We start from the raw sequence: 21,357 nt of genomic DNA, 5'->3' as shown, positions 1-21,357 counted from the left end.
ACCAGCTCGAACCAGCAATTTCCCGCATAAAAGCAATGTGTTGTAACCACTGAGCCATCGATACTAACGACAAGTAAGGGTTTCACTTACAATACTAATAATGGCATTTAGACACTTAACCAAAATTTATTTCCGTAAAACATACGGATAGCACCGAAGTTGGGCCGAATATTATAATATCGAACGCACAGAGCGTATAATGCATGCACATTTGACAGGTTAAAAAATAGCACACTATAACAATAGATGTATAGAAAACAAACAATAGGCTATGATCAATGCATCAGTTATCATGGGCACTCGGGTGGAAATAACTGAAGTACAGTTAGGGACCAAAAGTTTTGTTCCACTTTTATTTTTTCCGTTCTGTTTTTCAAAAATGTCAATAAAACTGATAATCTACATGGTATGTTTATTTAATGTGTTGAAATATTTCATAGTTGACATGCCTTAAATGCCAATGCTTATTTTAACTAAACAATACACATTTTAAATTTTTCAAAAATATGACCCTTAGTTACAAACTGTTCGAATTTCAAGAAAACGAATATGAAATAAAACTATTTTTTGTGACAGTTTGATAGGAATATAATTTATTTATCAGTATTTGAAGCTATTATATAAAACTATTTTAGTCAAGAAATAGCATTGAACTTAGGGCAAAATCCCTAGCATAATGTCCGATGTCCTTACGTTCGTTTTGGAAGGAAGAATGGGACCAAATTTCGGTGAAGAAACACTGCAATGCTAGACATCTGGTATGGGAGAATGACAACCATTAACTTCAACATTTTTGTTTCAAATTCAAAACAAGAACGTTTAAATAAAAGGACTGGTCAGAGTTTTACACAGTCAAAAACACTGAACATAACAATTGTCGAAAACCCATTTTTAATTTACCAAACTGTTAACAGTCTAGGTTAGGTTAGTATTTTCCATCTCTGTAGAGTATTGGTGGTAGTAGGAACCTTTTGAATGTTACTTTTAATTTGTATAGCAAACATTTTTTCCCCAGGTGTAAAACACTGGTCAATAATTTCTAAGAATCATAGATAGATAGATTTATTCAGGTATAAGATCATATATACAATTTAAAACTACAAATATCGCATTAAGTAAGATATGTTTTGTAAAATATTTAAACTAAGGGAACAATTTCTAAAACTAACATTTGACTTACATTCACATGATATTGCTTAATCACAGATAAAAATACGAATAGATAGTTTTTATAAAAGTTATATAAAAAAAGACAATGATTAAATAATAATAAAAAATCATAAAAAAAGTTATTTCAAATTTAGTCTTGCTTCATAAATTATTCTCCGCTGATCTTATACGAAGGATAACCCATGAAAGTAGCTCAAAGAGCACTTATTTTTTCCAAAGGGGTCCTCGACTCATTACTGCACCGATTTAGTTATATGTTAAGTAAACAAAAAACAACAAAAAACACATCCATGAAAACAATGAAAAACAAATACGCGAAAGAAGAATAAAATAAAGAGGAAGTACTAAAGAGAATGTATTTTAGTGAGTACCTAAGTAATAAAAACTAAAGTTTAAATAACAACTGAATTTGAAAACTACACATTAATATCTTATAACTTGGCTTTCCTCAAGTTATTTACCTTCTTTAAACAGATGCGCTTTTAAAGCAGATTTGAAACTTGACTTATTTTTTTTATACCTTTTAAGCTGCTTGGCAGAGCATTCCAATCAAAAATTGTCTGATAGAAGAATGTCCTTGACTCAAAGGATGCAATTTTAGGAACTACAAAATTGTTTTTACTAAATCTTGTCTTTGTATGTATCTCAGCTACTTTAATAAAGTTTTGTTTCAAATAGTTTGGGCATTTATCGTGAAAAATATTGATGCAATATATGTGAAAGAGGAGAGGAGCAATCAGTATATGCTTTAAAAAAATCCAACGCCTGTTAATTTCGACCTAGCCCCCGCATTCTTTTAAAGTTTGATGTACTCAGACTACTGTACAGGAAGTAGATATACTTTGGAATCTGACATCAAAACAGAAAATAAATTTCAGTTTCGGCGGCGTACGTTGAAATTCATATAACTGTATCGGGCACTAATTTCTTTTGTTATCAAACATTCATTTACATTATTATTCACAGTTCAAAGGAATAACCAGGTCGCTTTAATCATCAGTAAACTGTAAGCGTCTATTGACTCCTATTAAAGCACCGGACTATTTCATTCTAACGGAGTTTCGAAATCACAGGGGTGAAAAAGATCGAATAAGGATTTTTCCCGTATATACACATGTATATTAATTCGATGGATATGTTTGCACTGGTTGGTATATCTTCGACAACCGTCCAAAAAGAGAAATACCATGTTCTCTCGAGCACCCATCCTCAACGGCGATGACACCTGTAAATATAAATTTTATATATCACTAAAATGCGTAAGGTTACAAGATGCACATAATATATTCAATAAAAATATACTGGTTTTAAACATCATGTTACAGTGAATATTCAAGCTTAGATAATTAGTTTCTCTAATATTTACCTCCATAAAACCGCACATCTTTGTTACTTGCTTTTCAACAGTTATTCGATAGATGAATAAAAATGTATCGGAAGATTAAAGCTAAAAGTCACTTACTCGGGCACCGAACCTTAGCTTCATGATTACAGACAGGCGTATCAAGGTCCTGATCGAATAATGTTTTCTCAGGGCATGTCTGTTTAACCCATTTGTACGTCACGGAACCATCTAACTGGGTTGACGCATGCGCACAGTGACAGAAGTTCTTACAACCAGAGCTCCTAAGCGCAACGAGTCTTACGTTTTCATACTGGGACTGTGTACATGTACCTATAGAAAATATTGTTGTCAGCAAAAAAGTGGTCTTCCTAAATTTAATATCTCCAGTTTTGCTATAAACTTTGAATACACCTGCAACCTTTAAAGATGCACATTACTTGTCTAAACCATAAAAGAATACACTTGTATATCAGTTATATAAACATGGGCGTAATAATAACTTTTAAAAATATATATCTGGGGATCTGAAAATATTTCTTTACTAGAATATTAAAGTTTGAAGTGCTTATTTGGTTGCACGAAAACCAAATGCAGAAACGAAATGACAGTTAGTGGAAATTCACTTTAAAACTGCACAGAAGTCCGATATTTGTATTGATTTTGACAAAATGGGATTTTTGAAATAAGCCTATTTACAGGATGTGGTCTTATCATAAAGGTCTTGGCAGATCTAATATAAAAGCGATATAAATACTAACCATATTCCTGGAAACAATCCTCATCGTCACCTGAAAGAATAAATTAATAAATAATTAATAAGATATATCTGTGGTGTGTGCTTCAGTCCATTATTCAGTGAAATATAGAAAAAATACATCTTACAGTGTTTAGCTGTATCGTCAATTTCGCTTTTGACAGCAATAACGATTTCATTTTCAGAAATTTAGGTGCTTTTAATCCTTTTACGGGAAACATCCGTTTAGCTGTTTTAGAAATAATGCATCCTTCGTATTTTCATTTTTGCTGGCTTTGGCTTTTGAACAGTTACCAATGGCTGAAATAGGACATTCAGGCTGAATGAAGAGAATACCATTATAGGGAGGCAATCATACCATTACAACAAAAGAAATCAAAGAGCTGTACCCTTTGTTTCGTAAAAAATAAACATGGGCTAAATGACAAAAACGGTCGGCAATATAACAAATGTCGACTTCCTATTAAAACAAGAGCTTTCAGAAGACAGCGCGCTCGACTATTTTTATGCTGAGTAGTGAAAATGAGCATATATTAGACAATAGCTAAATATGTCTCAATTGTATTTAGTAAACACAGAGATAAATCAGTGTATCAAAACAATAATAAAGTATAAAAGCGATATAAATCATGAGACGTTTATGAAAAAGTATTGCACTATGTGCAATGGCATATGGGTAATAATGTGCAACAACTATTTAAACTTTGCATACTGAGATAGAGCAAAATTCAAATGTGCATCACAACTTCAGCCTGAAACTTCAGCAAAAAGGTATCATAACTCACAGCATTTTGGTGCTCTGCAATATGTCGTATGATTTGGGTAGAGATATAAAACAACCATTACAAGTTAGAATTAATCTCTATTTAGTGAGATATGGTGAAAAAGCATAGAACGAAGAGTTTCAAAACTTTAACCTGAGATTTTGAGTTAAAATGGGCATAATTCATAAAATACTAGGGCCAGAGTTATGACCCTTGTGTAAATGATGTGAATGACGATGCGGAACAATCGTTTTAGGTTTGATTAAAATCCCTTCTATAATTGCAAGGATAATGTAATATATAACAAAATTAACCTAAATATCTGTGTAAAAATGAGGCATAATTCATGAAAACTTGGTGTCTGAGTTATGAGGCTAATGTCATACCATATGGGTGATGATGTGGAACAACTATTTAAAAAATCATATCCATTTGTTCCTAACAAATATACATTGAAAGTGTACAAAAACTTTAACCAGACATTCTAAGTAAAAAGCGGGATAATTCATGAAATATTGGTGCGAGAGTAAAGGCACTTTCGCCAGATCATGTGGGTGGTGATGAGGAATAACTAATTGATGTTCAGGTAGTTACAGAGATAAAGAGAAAGTACATCAAATCTTTAACCAAGGTGTGGACGCGGAAGGACGCTGATGCCGGGTTGGGTAGGATAACAATCCATATACTTTGTATGGTCGAAGTAAAAATTAAAGAATATAGTGTATTTCTCAGCCATGATTTATGTTTTAAATTTCCTGAAAACTTGTACAATTTAAGCGGCCGTTCTATGTTAATATATCACAAACATACCTTGTGGAGAGACCAACTGCCGTAAAATCTCAAGTATTCTTTCCCATTCTTGATTGCCTGCTAAAACATAAATGTATTTACTGACACTAAACATAAATGGAAACACAACTTCAACCATGTTTATTTAAGCGATTTATCTGAAATATGTTTACTTGCAATTGATAACAGAATACTATAAATAACATGTTTTTAAAAGCAATACACACGATATACTTACTACTGCATTCAACATTATCAGCGTAATTGCAGACTTTGATGTTTTTATCAAACAAAAGTCCTTCGGGACAATCATGTTCAACCCATTTATACGTGACGGAACCATCTAGCTCAGTAGACGCATGCGCACACTGACAGAATTTCTTGCACCCCGAACTTCTTTTTGGCACAAGTCGGACATTTTCATACATGTACTGTGTGCACGTACCTGCACATAAGAAGGAAATGTTTGTCATAGCTTTTGTTTAATCTGACTAAATGTTAATACACTTGTTTAGTTTACAGTTCCATATCATTTCATTGTATGCAATTATTTTGTTCTATTTGGAGCAAGCAAGTCCTGCGAGGTACATTTTTTGGCTTCAGATAACGTACTATTTTGGCTTCAGATTAGAATCAGTGACATATACAAAATAATTTAACAAAGTGTATCATTTCATCACAACTGCAAAATAAAAACTGCACTTGATAATTGTAATGAACGAGTTGGGTTTTACGGCGAATTATTTGTCTAATAAGATGAGGATTATATAACGATATAAAATTGAACTGATTCAGATAAGAAAACGGCAAAAATGAAGTCGAATTCATAATTTACCATATTGAGTTGTACAGTCTTCACTTTCCTCATCTGAATCTGAAACATTTAAATGCGGTTATTATTCCAGTATGTATATGGTGATATTATACATATATATACAGGGATATGCTACTCAAATGTATAAACAATGCTATTATACAAATATATAAATGGAGATATGATTTAAAGTACACTACGTGTAGTATGTTATGATACAAAAGGGATATGAATGTACATGTATATAAAACAATTGTTAGTAAGAGAACGTATCATCATAAACCCATTTAAAGTTAAGTAAAATGAAAATATAACTATTCAACAACATCTAACCTAAAATATTATCTGCGCCTTTCTTTGCATTTCATGTTATTTATAGCTATAACCGGCGTCTCCATTAGAAGATTGCATGCCTCTGTTGGGCGAGGAGGAGGGGGTAATGCAAATACAAAAGACACTCCAAAAGCCTTCAGTGGTTCATTAGTCTTTGTAAATGTTCCATACACAGGGCGCATCGGATGTTAGTGACTTTATTATGAGGGGTAACACCCTACTTTCGTACCATTGGACAACTCCGTCCGCTCTGCTGTGTCTCTCATACGTAGCAAATTAATAATGTATCTTATTTCAGTATGTTGACGTAGAGGCAACTAAGTTCTGACGATCTCATTCAGTTCTTTCTTATGTTAAGAATATTTGGGAATTCTCATTACATATCAGAAAATTTATACTTCAAAGAATATCAAATGTGGCTTTGACAACATATTGCGACACCTACCAGGACATTGGACCTCATAATCATGGTTACAGACGGGTGTTGGAAGGCTCTCATCAAACAGAGTGGAAGGTGGGCATGTCTTTTTCACCCACTTATATGTCACAGATCCGTCGAGTTTGGTTGAAGCAGGTGCACACTGGTAGAAATTCTTACAACCAGAGCTTCTGAGTGCAACAAGTCTTACATTTTCATACTGATCCCTTGTACAATAACCTAAACAAGAAAAAACAATAAGCCAAGGTAATTTTTGATAATCAATTTAGTTACATTTGCTACAAATTTTATTAAATGAAGTCATGGAAGCATAGCATGAAGCATAGCATTAACCCACATAAAATAATACTAGCATCACACTCGGTTTGATTGAGTCCGATTATGAGAGGCAATGAAACGTGCAGATTTAACTGAAAAGAGTGATAACATTTAGGAGATAACCTGAAACACTTGAAATCTTATGCAATCACATAAACTTGTGTTACATTCAGAAACAATTTTATCGTCCAAAGCACCCTTTTAAATATGGTGCAAGATTAATATGCACAACTGTGCCAACAGAAATCGCTAAATGGTTTCTCACATTGAAGGCAAATAAAAGAAATTATGAAAGCTGTTTACCATATTCCGCAAAACATTCGTTGCTTGCTTCATCTGAAATGGAAGATTATCGAAAAGAGTTTAGACAGGACCTAGTGTCAAAATTTAATTATAGTAATTTATCTTCCGGTGATAAAAGCTTCAAGATTATTTCAGCCACTCTCGAGTCCGTTTCCTGGAAAAGCCAGTACTGGTGTCTTATGATGTTTGGTCATGAACCAAGTGTGGCTCGAACCAAAGATCCCCGAGTAGAGCGTCCGACACCTAAACCATTAGACTAACAGTGTCATAATATCAAGAATGAAAAACAAAGTAAGGAAAATCCACAGTTGTCGTGGTTATCAAAATACGTCAAAATGCTAAGCAACTTACGAAATAGTAGTCACTAACGAAATAGATCATCATCAAGCTTCTTTTTTTTTTAAAGTATAAAGCATATGGTTCTCTGTATAACCGTCAATGGAAACTGCAAGAATAACGAATAATCGGTCATGACATACTTCTGTTGTAAGATTACCTGTGGCAATTGGGGTAGTTTCCTGCACCCAAGGCCGTGATGTAGTAGTTAGCGCATTCTGCCCTGGATTCCCTATTAATAAACATTTGCGAATTATGACGAAGTGGGCTTTGGACGCCTAGGATGATCAATATTTCAATAGGCTATCTAAAAATGATTTAATTATATCATGTGCGGTAAAAATCATGTCCACAATGGTTATAACGCCTGACTTACATATGTATTATGCTACCACTTTGCTGTAGGAATGTCTTTGTCTGTCCCCCGTTTCTCAGTCAGAGAAAATAAACTAAGACGCGAAGAAATATCATCGTTACTTAAAGACAACAGTAAAAAAGAGAAATACCGTGTTCCCTTGAGCACCCATCTTCAACGGCGATGACACCTGTAAATGTAAATTTTATATACCACTACAATGCTTAAGCTTACAAGATGTACTTAATATATCGTTCTGAAAAGGCCGATTCGTGAGCCGCGAGCTAGTTAAATAAATGGTGGCCGACTTTTTTCCGGCTGGCGCCTGGAATAGTGATTTAGAGTTTAGACGCAGTTGGTACGCACGAAAAAGGTGTCTTATAAGCCAAATTGGCTGATACTTTCAATAGGTGTTACGCTATATTAGCATAACCTTTACCTTTACCTTTTTTTATTCAAGAAAGATTTTTTTCGATTGTATCAATTGAAGAAAATATCATGTTTTTAACATCATGTTACTGTGAAAATTAAAGCTTAGATAATTTGTTTCTCCAATATGTTCCTACTTAAAACCGTTCATACATGTATTTGTTACTTTCATTTAAACAGTTATCCGATGGATGAATAAAAATGTACTGGAAGATTAAACCTAAAAGTCACTTACTCGGGCACTGAACCTTAGCTTCGTGATTACAGACAGGCGTATCAAGGTCCTGATCGAATAATGTTTTCTCAGGGCATGTCTGTTTAACCCATTTGTACGTAACGGAACCATTTAACTGGGTTGACGCATGCGCACACTGACAGAAGTTCTTACAACCAGAGCTCCTTAGCGCAACAAGTCTTACGTTTTCATACTGGGACTGTGTACATGTACCTATAGAAAATACAATATTCTTTTCAGGAAAAAAAGTGGTCTTACTAAATTTAATATCTCCAGTTTTGCTATAAACTATAAATACACCTGCAAATTTTATAGATGCACATTACTTGTCTAAACCATAAAAAATACACCTTTATATCAGTTATAGAATTATGGGCGTATTAGTAACTTTTGAAAATATATCTGGGGGTCTGAAAATATTTCTTTACTAGAATAATAAAGTTTGAAGTGTTAATTTCGTCGCGTGAAAACCAAATGCAGAAACGAAATGACAGTTAGTGGAAATTCGCTTTAAAACTACACAGAAATCTGATATTTGTATTGATTTTGACACAATGGGATTTTTGAAATAAGCCTATTAACAGCATGTGGTCTTAACATAAAGAGCTTTGGCATATCTAATATAAAAGCAATATAAATGCTTACCATATTCCTGGAAACAATCCTCATCGTCACCTGAAAAAACAAATCAATAAATAATTAATAAGATATATCTATGGTGTATGCTTCAGTTCATTTTTCAGTAAAATATAGAAAAAATACATCTGACAGTGTTTAGCTGTATTGTCAGTTTCGCTTTTGAACTGCAATAACGATTTCATTTTCAGAAATTTGGGTGTTTTTAATCCTTTTACGGGAGACATTCGTTTAGCTGTTTTAGAAATAATGCATCCTTAGTATTATGATTTTTGCTGGCTTTGGCTTTTGAATAGATACCAATGGCTGAAATAGGACAAGCCGAATGAAGACAATACCATTATAGGGAGACAATCATACCATTAGAACAAAATAAATCAAAGAGCTGTACCCTTTGTTTCGTAAAGTTTGAACAAAATAAACATGGGCTAAATGACAAAAACGGTCGGGAATATAATTATGTTAATAGATGCCGAGTTTCTACTTCCAATTGAAACAAGAGCTGTCAGAAGACAGCGCGCTCGACTATTTCGATGCTGAATAGTGAAAATGAGCAGATATTAGACAATAGCTAAATCCCCCATTAGAAGATTGAATGCCACTGTTCTGCGGGGTGGAGGGGGTGGGGGGGGGGGGAGAGGAGGGGTTTTAATTTCCTGATAAGTTGTACAATTTTGGCGGCCGTTCTATGTACATATATTACATACATACCTTGTAGAGATACCAACTGTCGTAAAATATCAAGTATTCGTTTCCTTTCTTGATAGCCTGTTGAAATATAAATGTATTTACTGACAGCAAAATTAAATGAGAATACAACTTCAAACCGTGTATCTTAATATTAAACAATCTATCTGAAATATGTTGTTTTTTTCCATTCGATAATATATTGCTGTAAATAGCATCTGATTGAAAGCAATACACACAATGTACTTACCACTGCATTCAACATTTGCAGCGTAATTGCAGACTCTGATGTTATTGTCAATACGTTATATTATACGATTTATTTGAAATATGTATACTTGCATTCGATAACATAATACTATACATAGCACGTGTTTAAAACCCAGAACGCATGATGTACTTACCACTGCATTCCACATTTGCAGCGTAATTGCAGACTCTGATATTTTTATCAAACAAAAGTCCTTCGGGACAATCATGTTCAACCCATTTATACGTGACGGAACCATCTAGTTCAGTAGACGCATGCGCACACTGACAGAACTTCTTGCACCCCGAGCTTCGTTTTGGCACCAGTCGGACATTTTCGTACATGTATTGTGTGCACGTACCTGCACATAAGAAGAAAATGTTTGTCATAGGTTTGTTTAATCTGCCTAAATGCTAATACAATTGTATTGTTAACAGTTCCATATTATTTTTTTGTATGTAATTATTTTGTTCTCTTTGGAACAAGCAAGTTCTGCGAGGTACTTGTTTGGCATCAGATTAGAAGCAGTGACAACATACAAAATTATTTAACAAAGTGTAGCATTTTATCACAACGGCAAAATAAAAACTGAATTTGATAATTTTAATGTAGGGATAACGCATGTTTTTTCTTGTTATTACATCTGCAGAATCCCGAGGGATTGGTTGCGAGCATAAATGAAGTTGAAATTTATATTTTACCATATTGAGTTGTACAGTCTTCGTTTTCCTCATCGGAATCTGAAATATTTAAATGCTGTTATCATTCCAGTGTGTATATGGTGATGTTATTCAAATATATAAAAGGTGATACTACTCAAATGTATAAAGTGTTTTATTATACAAATATATAAATGGATATATAATTTAAAATACACTACGTTTATTGATATAAAAGGGCTATGAATGTACATGTAAGTAAACTACTGTTAGTAAGAGAACGTATCATCATAAAACTATTTGAAGTCCAAGTTATAAATGAAAATATTGATATTCAACAACATCTGACCTAAAATATTATCTACGCCTTCCTTCGCATTTCATGTCATTTATAGCTAAAACCGGCGTCTCCATTAGAAGATTGAATGCCACTATTCTGTGGGGTGGAGGGGGGGGGGGGGGGGGGGGGGTGGGGGTGTGGGGAAGGGTAATGCAAAATACAAAAGACATTCCAAAAACCTTCAATGGTTCATTAGCCTTTGTAAATGTTCCACACACAGGGCACATCGGAATGTTAGTGACATTATTATGAGGGGTACGACCCTACTTCCGTACCATTGGACTACTCCGTTCGCACTGCTGTGTCTCTCAGACGTAGCAAACTAATGATGTATCTTATTTCAATATGTGGACGAGGAGTCAATTAAGACGCCAACTAACTTCTGACGATCTCATTCAGTTCTTTCTTAAGAATATTTGGGAATTCTCATTACATATAAGAAAATTTATACTTCAAAGAATATCAAATGAGGCTTTGACAACATATTGCGACACCTACCAGGACATTGGACCTCATAATAATGGTTACAGACGGGTGTTGGAAGGCTCTCATCAAACAGAGTGGAAGGTGGGCATGTCTTTTTCACCCACTTATATGTCACAGATCCGTCGAGTTTGGTTGAAGCAGGTGCACACTGGTAGAAATTCTTACAACCAGAGCTTCTGAGTGCAACAAGTCTTACATTTTCATACTGATCCCTTGTACAATAACCTAAAACAAGAAAAAACAATAAGCCAAGGTAATTTTTGATAATAAATTTAGTTACATTTGCTACAAATTTTATTAAATGAAGTCATGGAAGCATAGCATGAAGCATAGCACGCACCCACATAAAATAATACTAGCATCACTCTCGGTTTGATTGAGTCCGATTATGAGAGGCAATGAAACAGACAGATTTAACTGAAAGTTGTGATAACATTTAGGAGATAACCTGAAACGCTTGAAATCTTATGCAATCACAAAAACTTGAGTTACATTCAAAAATAATTTTATCGTCCAAAGAACCCTTTTATATATGGTGCAACATTAATATACACAACTGTGCCAACAGAAATCGCTTAATGTTTTCTCACATTGAAGGCAAATAAAAGAAATTATGAAAGCTGTTTACCATATTCCGCAAAACATTCGTTGCTTGCTTCATCTGAAATGGAAGATTATCGAAAAGAGTTTAGACAGGACCTAGTGTCAAAATTTAATTTATAGTAATTTCTCTTCCGGTGAAAAATGCTTCAATATAATTCAAACTACTCTCGAGTCCGTTTCCTGGAAAAACGAGTACTGGTGTCTTATGAGGTTTGGTCATGACCCCAGCTTGGCTCGAACCAAAGATCCCCGAGAAGAGCGCCCGACACCTGAACCATAAGACTAACAGTGTCATAATATCAAGAATGAAAAACAAAGTAAGGAAAATCCAAAGTTGTCGTGGTTATCAAAATACGTCAAAATACTAAGCAACTTACGAAAAAGTAGTCACTAACGAAATAGATCATCATAAACATTTATTTTAAATGTAAAGCATATTGTTCTCTGTATCAGCGTCATTGGAAACTGCAAGAATAACGAATAATCGGTCATGACATACTTCTGTTGTAAAGATTACCTGTGGCAATTGGGATTGTTTCCTGCACCCAAGGCCGTGATGTAGTAGTTACCGCATTCTGCCCCGGATTCCCTATTAATAGACATTTGTGAATTATGACGAAGTGAGCTTTGGAAGCCTAGGACGATCAATATTTCAAAAGGCTATCTAAAAATGATTTAATTATATCATGTGCGGTAAAAATCATGTCCACAATGGTTATAACGCCTGACTTACATATGTATTATGCTACCACTTTGCTGTAGGAATGTCTTTGTCTGTCCCTCGTTTCTCAGTCAGAGAAAATAAACTTAGACGCGAAGAAATATCATCGTTACTTAATGACAACAGTAAAAAAGAGAAATACCGTGTTCCCTTGAGCACCCATCTTCAACGGCGATGACACCTGTAAATGTAAATTTTATATACCACTACAATGCTTAAGCTTACAAGATGTACTTAATATATCGTTCTGAAAAGGCCGATTCGTGAGCCGCGAGCTAGTTAAAGAAATGGTGACCGATTCTTTTCTGGCTGGCGCCTGGAATAGTGATTTAGAGTTTGGAGGTAGTTGGTACGCACGATAAAGGTGTCTTATAAGCCAAATTGGCTGATACTTTCAATAGGTGTTACACTATATTAGCATAACCTTTACCTTTTTATATTCAAGAAAGATTTTTTTCGATTGTATCAATTGAAGAAAATATAATGTTTTTAACATCATGTTACTGTGAAAATTTAAGCTTAGATAATATGTTTCTCCAATATGTTCCTATATAAAACCGTTCATACATGTATTTGTTACTTGCATTTAAACAGTTATCCGATGGATGATTAAAAATGTACTGGAAGATTAAACCTAAAAGTCACTTACTCGGGCACTGAACCTTAGCTTCGTGATTACAGACAGGCGTATCAAGGTCCTGATCGAATAATGTTTTCTCAGGGCATGTCTGTTTAACCCATTTGTACGTCACGGAACCATTTAACTGGGTTGACGCATGCGCACACTGACAGAAGTTCTTACAACCAGAGCTCCTTAGCGCAACAAGTCTTACGTTTTCATACTGGGACTGTGTACATGTACCTATAGAAAATAAAATATTGTTTTCAGGAAAAAAGTGGTCTTACTAAATTTAATATCTCCAGTTTTACTATAAACTATAAATACACCTGCAAATTTTATAGATGCACATTACTTGTCTAAACCATAAAATAATACACCTGTTTATCAGTTATACAAATATGGGCGTATCAGTAACTTTTGAAAATATATATCTGGGGATCTGAAAATATTTCTTTACTAGAATAATAAAGTTTGAAGTGTTAATTTCGTTGCGTGAAAACCAAATGCAGAAACGAAATGACAGTTAGTGGAAATTCACTTTAAAACTACACAGAAATCTGATATTTGTATTGATTTTGACACAATGGAATTTTTGAAAGAAGCCTATTAACAGCATGTGGTCTTAAAATAAAGAGCTTTGGCATATCTAATATAAAAGCAATATAAATGCTTACCATATTCCTGGAAACAATCCTCATCGTCACCTGAAAAAATAAATTAATAAATAATTAATAAGATATATCTATGGTGTATGCTTCAGTTCCTTTTTCAGTAAAATATAGAAAAAAATACATATGACAGTGTTTAGCTGTATCGACAGTTTCTCTTTTGAACTGCAATAACGATTTCATTTTCAGAAATTTGGGTGTTTTAATCCTTTTACGGGAGACATTCGTTTAGCTGTTTTAGAAATAATGCATCCTTAGTATTTTGATTTTTGCTGGCTTTGGCTTTTGAATAGTTACCAATGGCTGAAATAGGACAAGCCGAATGAAAACAATATCATTATATGGGTGACAATCATACCATTAGAACAAAAGAAATCAAAGAGCTGTACCCTTTGTTCGTAAAGTATGAACAAAATAAACATGGGCTAAATAACAAAAACGGTCGGGAATATAATTATGTTAATAGATGCCGAGTTTCTACTTCCAATTAAAACAAGAGCTGTCAGAAGACAGCGCGCTCGACTATTTCGATGCTGAATAGTGAAAATGAACAGATATTAGACAATAGCTAAATCTGTCTCAATTGTATTTAGTAAATAAGTGTAATAAAACAATAAGTAAGTATAAAAGGGACATAAATCATGAGAGGTTTATGAAAACGTAATGCACTATGTGCAATGGTTTATGGGTAATAATGTGGAACAGCTATTTTAAGTTTGCATACCGAGATAGAGCAAAATTTAAAAGTGTATCACAACTTCAACCTGAAACTTCAGCAAAACTGGGTCATAACTCATAGTATTTTTGTGCCCTGCAATATATCATATGATTTGGGTAGAAATGTAAAGCAACAATTTCAAGTTAGAATAAAATCTATTTCGTAACCACAGAGATATGGTGAATAAAAACATAGAATGAAAAGTATCAAAACTTTAACCTGAGATTTTGAGTTAAAAGGGGAATAACTTATAAAATACTAGGACCAGAGTTATGACCCTTGTGTAAATTGATGTGGGTGATGATGCGAAACAATTGTTTTAAGTTTGATTAAAATCCCTTCTGTTATTAAAGAGATAAAGTGAAAAGTAACCAAAAATCAACCTAAATTTATGTGTAAATGAGGCATAATTCATGACAACATTGGTGTCTGAGTTATGAAGTTTGTGTCACATTATGTGGGTGATGATATGGAACAACTATTTAAATAATCCATTTGGTTAAAACTAATATACATTGAAAGTGTACTAAACTTTAACCTGAAAATCTAAGTAAAAAGCGGGATAATTCATAAAATATTGGTGCGAGAGTAACGGCAGTTCTGCCAGATGATGTAGGTGGTGATGATGAATAACTAATTGAAGTTCAGGTAGTTACAGAGATAAAGAGAAAGTACATCAAAACTTTAAGCAACTTTAAGCACGCGGAAGGACGTTGATGCCGGGTTGGTTAGGATAACAATCCATATATACTTTGTATGGTCGAAGTAAAAATTTTCGAGTTTACTGTACTTCTCAGGTATTTTTGTATTAATTTCCTGATAACTTGTACAATTGTGGCGGCCGTTCTATGTACATATATTACATACATACCTTGTAGAGATACCAACTGTCGTAAAATCTCAAGTATTCGTTTCCTTTCTTGATAGCCTGTTGAAATATAAATGTATTTACTGACAGCAAAATTGAATGGGAACACAACTTCAAACCGTACATTTTAATATTAAGCAATCTATCTGAAATATGTTGTTTTTTTTCCATTCGATAATATATTGCTGTAAATAGCATCTGATTGAAAGCAATACACACAATGTACTTACCACTGCATTCAGTATTTGCAGCGTAATTGCAGACTCTGATGTTATTGTCAATACATAATATTATACAATTTATTTGAAATATGTTTACTTGCATTCGATAACATAATACCAAACATAGCATGTGTTTAAAACCCAGAACGCATGATTTACTTACCACTGCATTCCACATTTGCAGCGTAATTGCACACTTTGATATTTTTATCAAACAAAAGTCCTTCGGGACAATCATGCTCAACCCATTTATACGTGACGGAACCATCTAGTTCAGTAGACGCATGCGCACACTGACAGAACTTCTTGCATCCTGAGCTTCGTTTTGGCACCAGTCGGACATTTTCGTACATGTATTGTGTGCACGTACCTGCACATAAGAAGTAAATGTTTGTCATAGGTTTGTTTAATCTGCGTAAATGCTAATACAATTGCATAGTTAACAGTTCCATATTATTTCATTGTATGTAATTATTTTGTTCTCTTTGGAACAAGCAAGTTCTGCGAGGTACTTGTTTGGCATCAGATTAGAAGAAGTGACAACATACAAAATTATTTAACAAAGTGTAGCATTTTATCACAACGGCAAAATAAAAACTGCATTTGTTAATTTTAATGTAGGGATAACGCATGTTTTTTCGTGTTATAACATCTGCAGAATCCCGAGGGATTGGTTGCGAGCATAAATTTAGTTGAAATTTATATTTTACCATATTGAGTTGTACAGTCTTCGTTTTCCTCATCGGAATCTGAAATATTTAAATGCTGTTATTATTCCAGTGTGTATACGGTGATATTATTCAAATATATAAAAGATGTTACTACTCAATTGTATAAAGAGTGTTATTATACAAGTATATAAATGGATGTATAATTTAAAATACACTACGTTTTTTGATATAAAAGGGCTATGAATGTACATGTAATTAAACAATTGTTAGTAAGAGAACGTATCATCATAAAACTATTTGAAGTTCAAGATATAAATGAAAATATTGCTATTCAACAACATCTGACCTAAAATATTATCTACGCCTTTCTTTGCATTTCATGTTATTTATAGCTAAAACCGGCGTCTCCATTAGAAGATTGAATGTCACTGTTCTGCGGGTTGGAGGGGGTGGGGGTGGGGGTGGGGCGGGTAATGGAAAATACAAAAGACACTCCAAAACCCTTCAATGGTTCATTAGCCTTTGTAAATGTTCCATACACATGGCGCATCGGAATGTTAGTGACTTTATTATGAAGGGTACGACCCTACATCCGTACCATTAGACTACTCCGTTCGCACTGCTGTGTCTCTCATACGTAGCAAACTAATGATGTATCTTATTTCAGTATGTGGACGTGGAGTCAATTAAGACGCCAACTAACTTCTGACGATCTCATTCAGTTCTTTCTTAAGAATATTTGGGAATTCTCATTACATATAAGAAAATTTATACTTCAAAGAATATCAAATGAGGCTTTGACAACATATTGCGACACCTACCAGGACATTGGACCTCATAATAATGGTTACAGACGGGTGTTGGAAGGCTCTCATCAAACAGAGTGGAAGGTGGGCATGTCTTTTTCACCCACTTATATGTCACAGATCCGTCGAGTTTGGTTGAAGCAGGTGCACACTGGTAGAAATTCTTACAACCAGAGCTTCTGAGTGCAACAAGTCTTACATTTTCATACTGATCCCTTGTACAATAACCTAAAACAAGAAAAATAAGCCAAGGTAAATTGTAATAATCAGTTTAGTTACTTTTGGCACAAATTTTATTAAATGAAGTCATGGAAACATAGCACGCACCAACATAAAATAATACTAGCATCACACTCGGTTTGATTGAGTCCGATTATGAGAGGTAATGAAACGTGCAGATTTAACTGAAAGTTGTGATAACATTTAGGAGATAACCTGAAACACTTGAAATCTTATGCAATCACATAAACTTGTGTTACATTCAAAAATAATTTTATCGTCCAAAGCACCCTTTTAAATATGGTACAAGATTAATATACACAACTGTTCCAACAGAAATCGCTTAATGTTTTCTCACATTGAAGGCAAATAAAAGAAATTATGAAAGCTGTTTACCATATTCCGCAAAACATTCGTTGCTTGCTTCATCTGAAATGGAAGATTATCGAAAAGAGTTTAGACAGGACCTAGTGTGAAAATTTAGTTTATAGTAATCTATCTTCCGGTGATAAAAGCTCAAGATTATTTCAACCACCCTCGAGTCCGTTTCCTGGAAAAGCCAGTACTGGTGTCTTATGAGGTTTGGTCATGACCCCAGTGTGGCTCGAACCAAAGATCCCCGGGTGGAGCGTCCGACACCTGAACCATTAGACTGACAGTGTCATAATATCAAGAATGAAAAACAAAGTAAGGAAAATCCACAGTTGTCGAGGTTATCAAAATACGTCAAAATACTAAGCAACTTACGAAATAGTAGTCACTAACGAAATAGATCATCATAAACCTATTTTAAAAAAAAGCATATGGTTCTCTGTATCATCCTCATTGGAAACTGCAAGAATAACGAATAATCGGTCATGACATACTTCTGTTGTAAAGATTACCTGTGGCAATAAGGGTTGTTTCCTGCACCCAAGGCCGTGATGTAGTAGTTAGCGCATTCTGCCCCGGATTCCCTATTAATAGACATTTGTGAATTATGACGAAGTGGGCTTTGGACGCCTAGGATGATCAATATTTCAATAGGCTATCTTAAAATGATTTAATTATATCATGTGTGGTAAAAAACATGTCCACAATGTTTATAACGCTTGAATTACATATGTATTATGCTACCACTTTGCTGTGGGAATGTCTTTGTCTGTCCCCCATTTCTCCGTCAGAGAAAATAAGCTAAGACGCGAAGAAATATCATCGTTACTTAATGACAACAGTAAAAAAGTGAAATACCGTGTTCCCTTGAGCACCCATCTTCAACGGCGATGACACCTGTAAATGTAAATTCTATATACCACTAAAATGCTTAAACTTACAAGATGTACTTAATATATCGTTCTGAAAAGGCCGATTAGTGAGCAGCGAGCTAGTTAAATGAATGGTGACCGACTTTTTCCGGCTGGCGCTGGCCATAGTGATTAGGAGTTTGGAGGTAGTTGGTACGCAGAATAAGGGTGTCTTATCAGCCAAATTGGCTGATACCTTCAATAAGGGTTACACTATATTAGCTTAATCTTTACCTTTACCTTTTTATATTCAAGAAAGATTTTTTTTCCATTGTATCAATTGAAGAAAATATAATGTTTTTAACATCATGTTACAGAGAATATTCAAGCTTAGATAATTTGTTTCTCCAATAATTACCTACTTAAAAGTGTTCATACATGTATTTGTTACTTGCATTTAAACAGTTATCCGATGGATGAATAAAAATGTACTGGAAGATTAAACATAAAAGTCACTTACTCGGGCACTGAACCTTAGCTTCGTGATTACAGACAGGCGTATCAAGGTCCTGATCGAATAATGTTTTCTCAGGGCATGTCTGTTTAACCCATTTATACGTCACGGAACCATCTAACTGGGTTGACGCATGCGCACACTGACAAAAGTTCTTACAACCAGAGCTCCTTAGCGCAACAAGTCTTACGTTTTCATACTGGGACTGTGTACATGTACCTATAGAAAATATTATTCTCAGGAAAAAAGTGGTCTTACTAAATTTAATATCTCCAGTTTTACTATAAACTATAAATACACCTGCAAATTTTATAGATGCACATTACTTGTCTAAACCATAAAATAATACACCTGTATATCATTTATATAAATATGGGCGTATCAGTAACTTTTGAAAATATATATCTGGGGATCTGAAAATATTTCTTTACTAGAATAATAAAGTTTGAAGTGTTAATTTCGTTGCGTGAAAACCAAATGCAGAAACGAAATGACAGTTAGTGGAAATTCACTTTAAAACTACACAGAAATCTGATATTTGTATTGATTTTGACACAATGGAATTTTTGAAATAAGCCTAATATCAGCATGTGGTCTTAACATAAAGATCTTTGGCATATCTAATATGAAAGCAATATAAATGCTTACCATATTCCTGGAAACAATCCTCATCGTCACCTGAAAGAATAAATTAATAAATAATTAATAAGATATATCTATGGTGTATGCTTCAGTTTTTTTTCAGTAAACTATAGGAAAAATACATCTGACAGTGTTTAGCTGTATCGTCAGTTTCGCTTTTGAACTGCAATAACGATTTCATTTTCAGAAATTTGGGTGTTTTTAATCCTTTTACGGGAGACATTCGTTTATCTGTTTTAGAAATAATGCATCTTTAGTATTTTGATTTTGGCTTGCTTTTGCTTTTGAATAGTTACCAATGGCTGAAATAGGACAAGCATAATAAAGACAATACCATTATAGGGAGACAATCATACCATTAGAACAAAAGAAATTAAAGGGCTGTACCCTTTGTTTCGTAAAGTATGAACAAAATAAACATGGGCTAAATGACAAAAACGGTCGGGAATATAATTATGTTAATAGATGCCGAGTTTCTACTTCCAATTAAAACAAGAGCTGTCAGAAGACAGCGCGCTCGACTATTCCGATGTTGAATAGTGAAAATGAGCAGATATTAGACAATAGCTAAATCTGTCTCAATTGTATTTAGTAGATAAATGTAATAAAACAATAAGTAAGTATAAAAGGGATATAAATCATGAGAAGTTTATGAAAACGTAATGCACTATGTGCAATGGTATATGGGTAATAATGTGGAACAACTATTTTAAGTTTGCACACCGTGATAGAGCAAAATTTAAAAGTGCATCACAACTTCAACCTGAAACCAGCAAAAATGGGTCATAACTCATAGTATTTTTGTACCCGGCAATATATCGTATGATTTGGGTAGAGATTTAAAGCAACAATTTCAAGTTAGAATAAAATCTATTTAGTTACCACAGGGATATGTTGAAAAAAAGAACATAGAATGAAAAGTATGAAAATTTTAACCTGAGATTTTGAGTTAAAAAGGGAATAATTTATAAAATATTAAGGCCAGAGTTATGACCCTTGTGTAAATTGATGTGGGTGATGATGCGAAACAATTGTTTTAAGTTAGATTAAAATCCCTTCTGTTATTAAAGAGATAAAGTGAAAAGTAACCAAAAATCAACCTAAATTTCTTTGTAAATGAGGGATAATTCATGAAAAAATTGGTGTCTGAGTTATGAATTTCGTGTCATATTATGTGGGTGATGATGTGGAACAACTATTTAAAGAATCCATTTGGTTAAAACTAATATACATTGAAAGTGTACTTAAACTTTAACCTGGAAATCTAAGTAAAAAGCGGGATAATTCATGAAATATTGGTGCGAGAGTAACGGCACTTCTGCCAGATGATGTGGGTGGTGATAAGGAATAACTAATTGAAGTTCAGGTAGTTACAGAGATAAAGAGAAAGTACATCAAAACTTTAAGCAACTTTAAGCA

The 21,357-nt window shown here is 34.0% G+C and overlaps 1 protein-coding gene across 10 annotated transcripts in view; it reads right to left on the bottom strand.

The window, feature by feature from the left end:
* Window positions 1-1,046: 1,046 nt before the first annotated feature.
* Window positions 1,047-21,357, bottom strand: part of LOC123557104 (uncharacterized) — a 37,855-nt gene continuing 17,544 nt past the window's right edge. For 4 of the 10 annotated variants that reach the window (XM_053543468.1, XM_053543470.1, XM_053543465.1 and 1 more), the window contains 30 exons: window positions 19,945-19,974; window positions 19,303-19,515; window positions 18,790-18,828; window positions 18,444-18,515; window positions 17,956-17,988; window positions 17,356-17,568; window positions 16,574-16,612; window positions 16,027-16,233; window positions 15,646-15,702; window positions 14,063-14,092; window positions 13,416-13,628; window positions 12,909-12,947; window positions 12,563-12,634; window positions 12,071-12,103; window positions 11,455-11,667; window positions 10,659-10,697; window positions 10,112-10,318; window positions 9,732-9,788; window positions 9,030-9,059; window positions 8,385-8,597; window positions 7,872-7,910; window positions 7,526-7,597; window positions 7,030-7,062; window positions 6,415-6,627; window positions 5,658-5,696; window positions 5,061-5,267; window positions 4,844-4,903; window positions 3,274-3,303; window positions 2,633-2,845; window positions 1,047-2,395 (listed from right to left, as the gene is read on the bottom strand). In XM_053543468.1, the coding sequence (XP_053399443.1) occupies window positions 2,292-2,395; window positions 2,633-2,845; window positions 3,274-3,303; window positions 4,844-4,903; window positions 5,061-5,267; window positions 5,658-5,696; window positions 6,415-6,627; window positions 7,030-7,062; window positions 7,526-7,597; window positions 7,872-7,910; window positions 8,385-8,597; window positions 9,030-9,059; window positions 9,732-9,788; window positions 10,112-10,318; window positions 10,659-10,697; window positions 11,455-11,667; window positions 12,071-12,103; window positions 12,563-12,634; window positions 12,909-12,947; window positions 13,416-13,628; window positions 14,063-14,092; window positions 15,646-15,702; window positions 16,027-16,233; window positions 16,574-16,612; window positions 17,356-17,568; window positions 17,956-17,988; window positions 18,444-18,515; window positions 18,790-18,828; window positions 19,303-19,515; window positions 19,945-19,974 (3,059 nt within the window). In that variant the 3' untranslated portion in view covers window positions 1,047-2,291. Of the gene's footprint in view, window positions 2,396-2,632; window positions 2,846-3,273; window positions 3,304-3,397; window positions 3,570-4,843; window positions 4,904-5,060; window positions 5,268-5,657; window positions 5,697-6,414; window positions 6,628-7,029; window positions 7,063-7,525; window positions 7,598-7,871; window positions 7,911-8,384; window positions 8,598-9,029; window positions 9,060-9,731; window positions 9,789-10,111; window positions 10,319-10,658; window positions 10,698-11,454; window positions 11,668-12,070; window positions 12,104-12,562; window positions 12,635-12,908; window positions 12,948-13,415; window positions 13,629-14,062; window positions 14,093-15,645; window positions 15,703-16,026; window positions 16,234-16,573; window positions 16,613-17,355; window positions 17,569-17,955; window positions 17,989-18,443; window positions 18,516-18,789; window positions 18,829-19,302; window positions 19,516-19,944; window positions 19,975-21,357 lie in introns of those variants that run through there. The other 6 variants (XM_053543464.1, XR_008370991.1, XR_008370990.1 and 3 more) reach the window with 6 other exon arrangements.

The sequence above is a fragment of the Mercenaria mercenaria genome, chromosome 5, assembly GCF_021730395.1.
Source record: "Mercenaria mercenaria strain notata chromosome 5, MADL_Memer_1, whole genome shotgun sequence".
Classification (NCBI taxonomy): Eukaryota; Metazoa; Mollusca; class Bivalvia; order Venerida; family Veneridae; genus Mercenaria; species Mercenaria mercenaria.
This window is presented reverse-complemented; position numbering and strand designations above follow the sequence as displayed.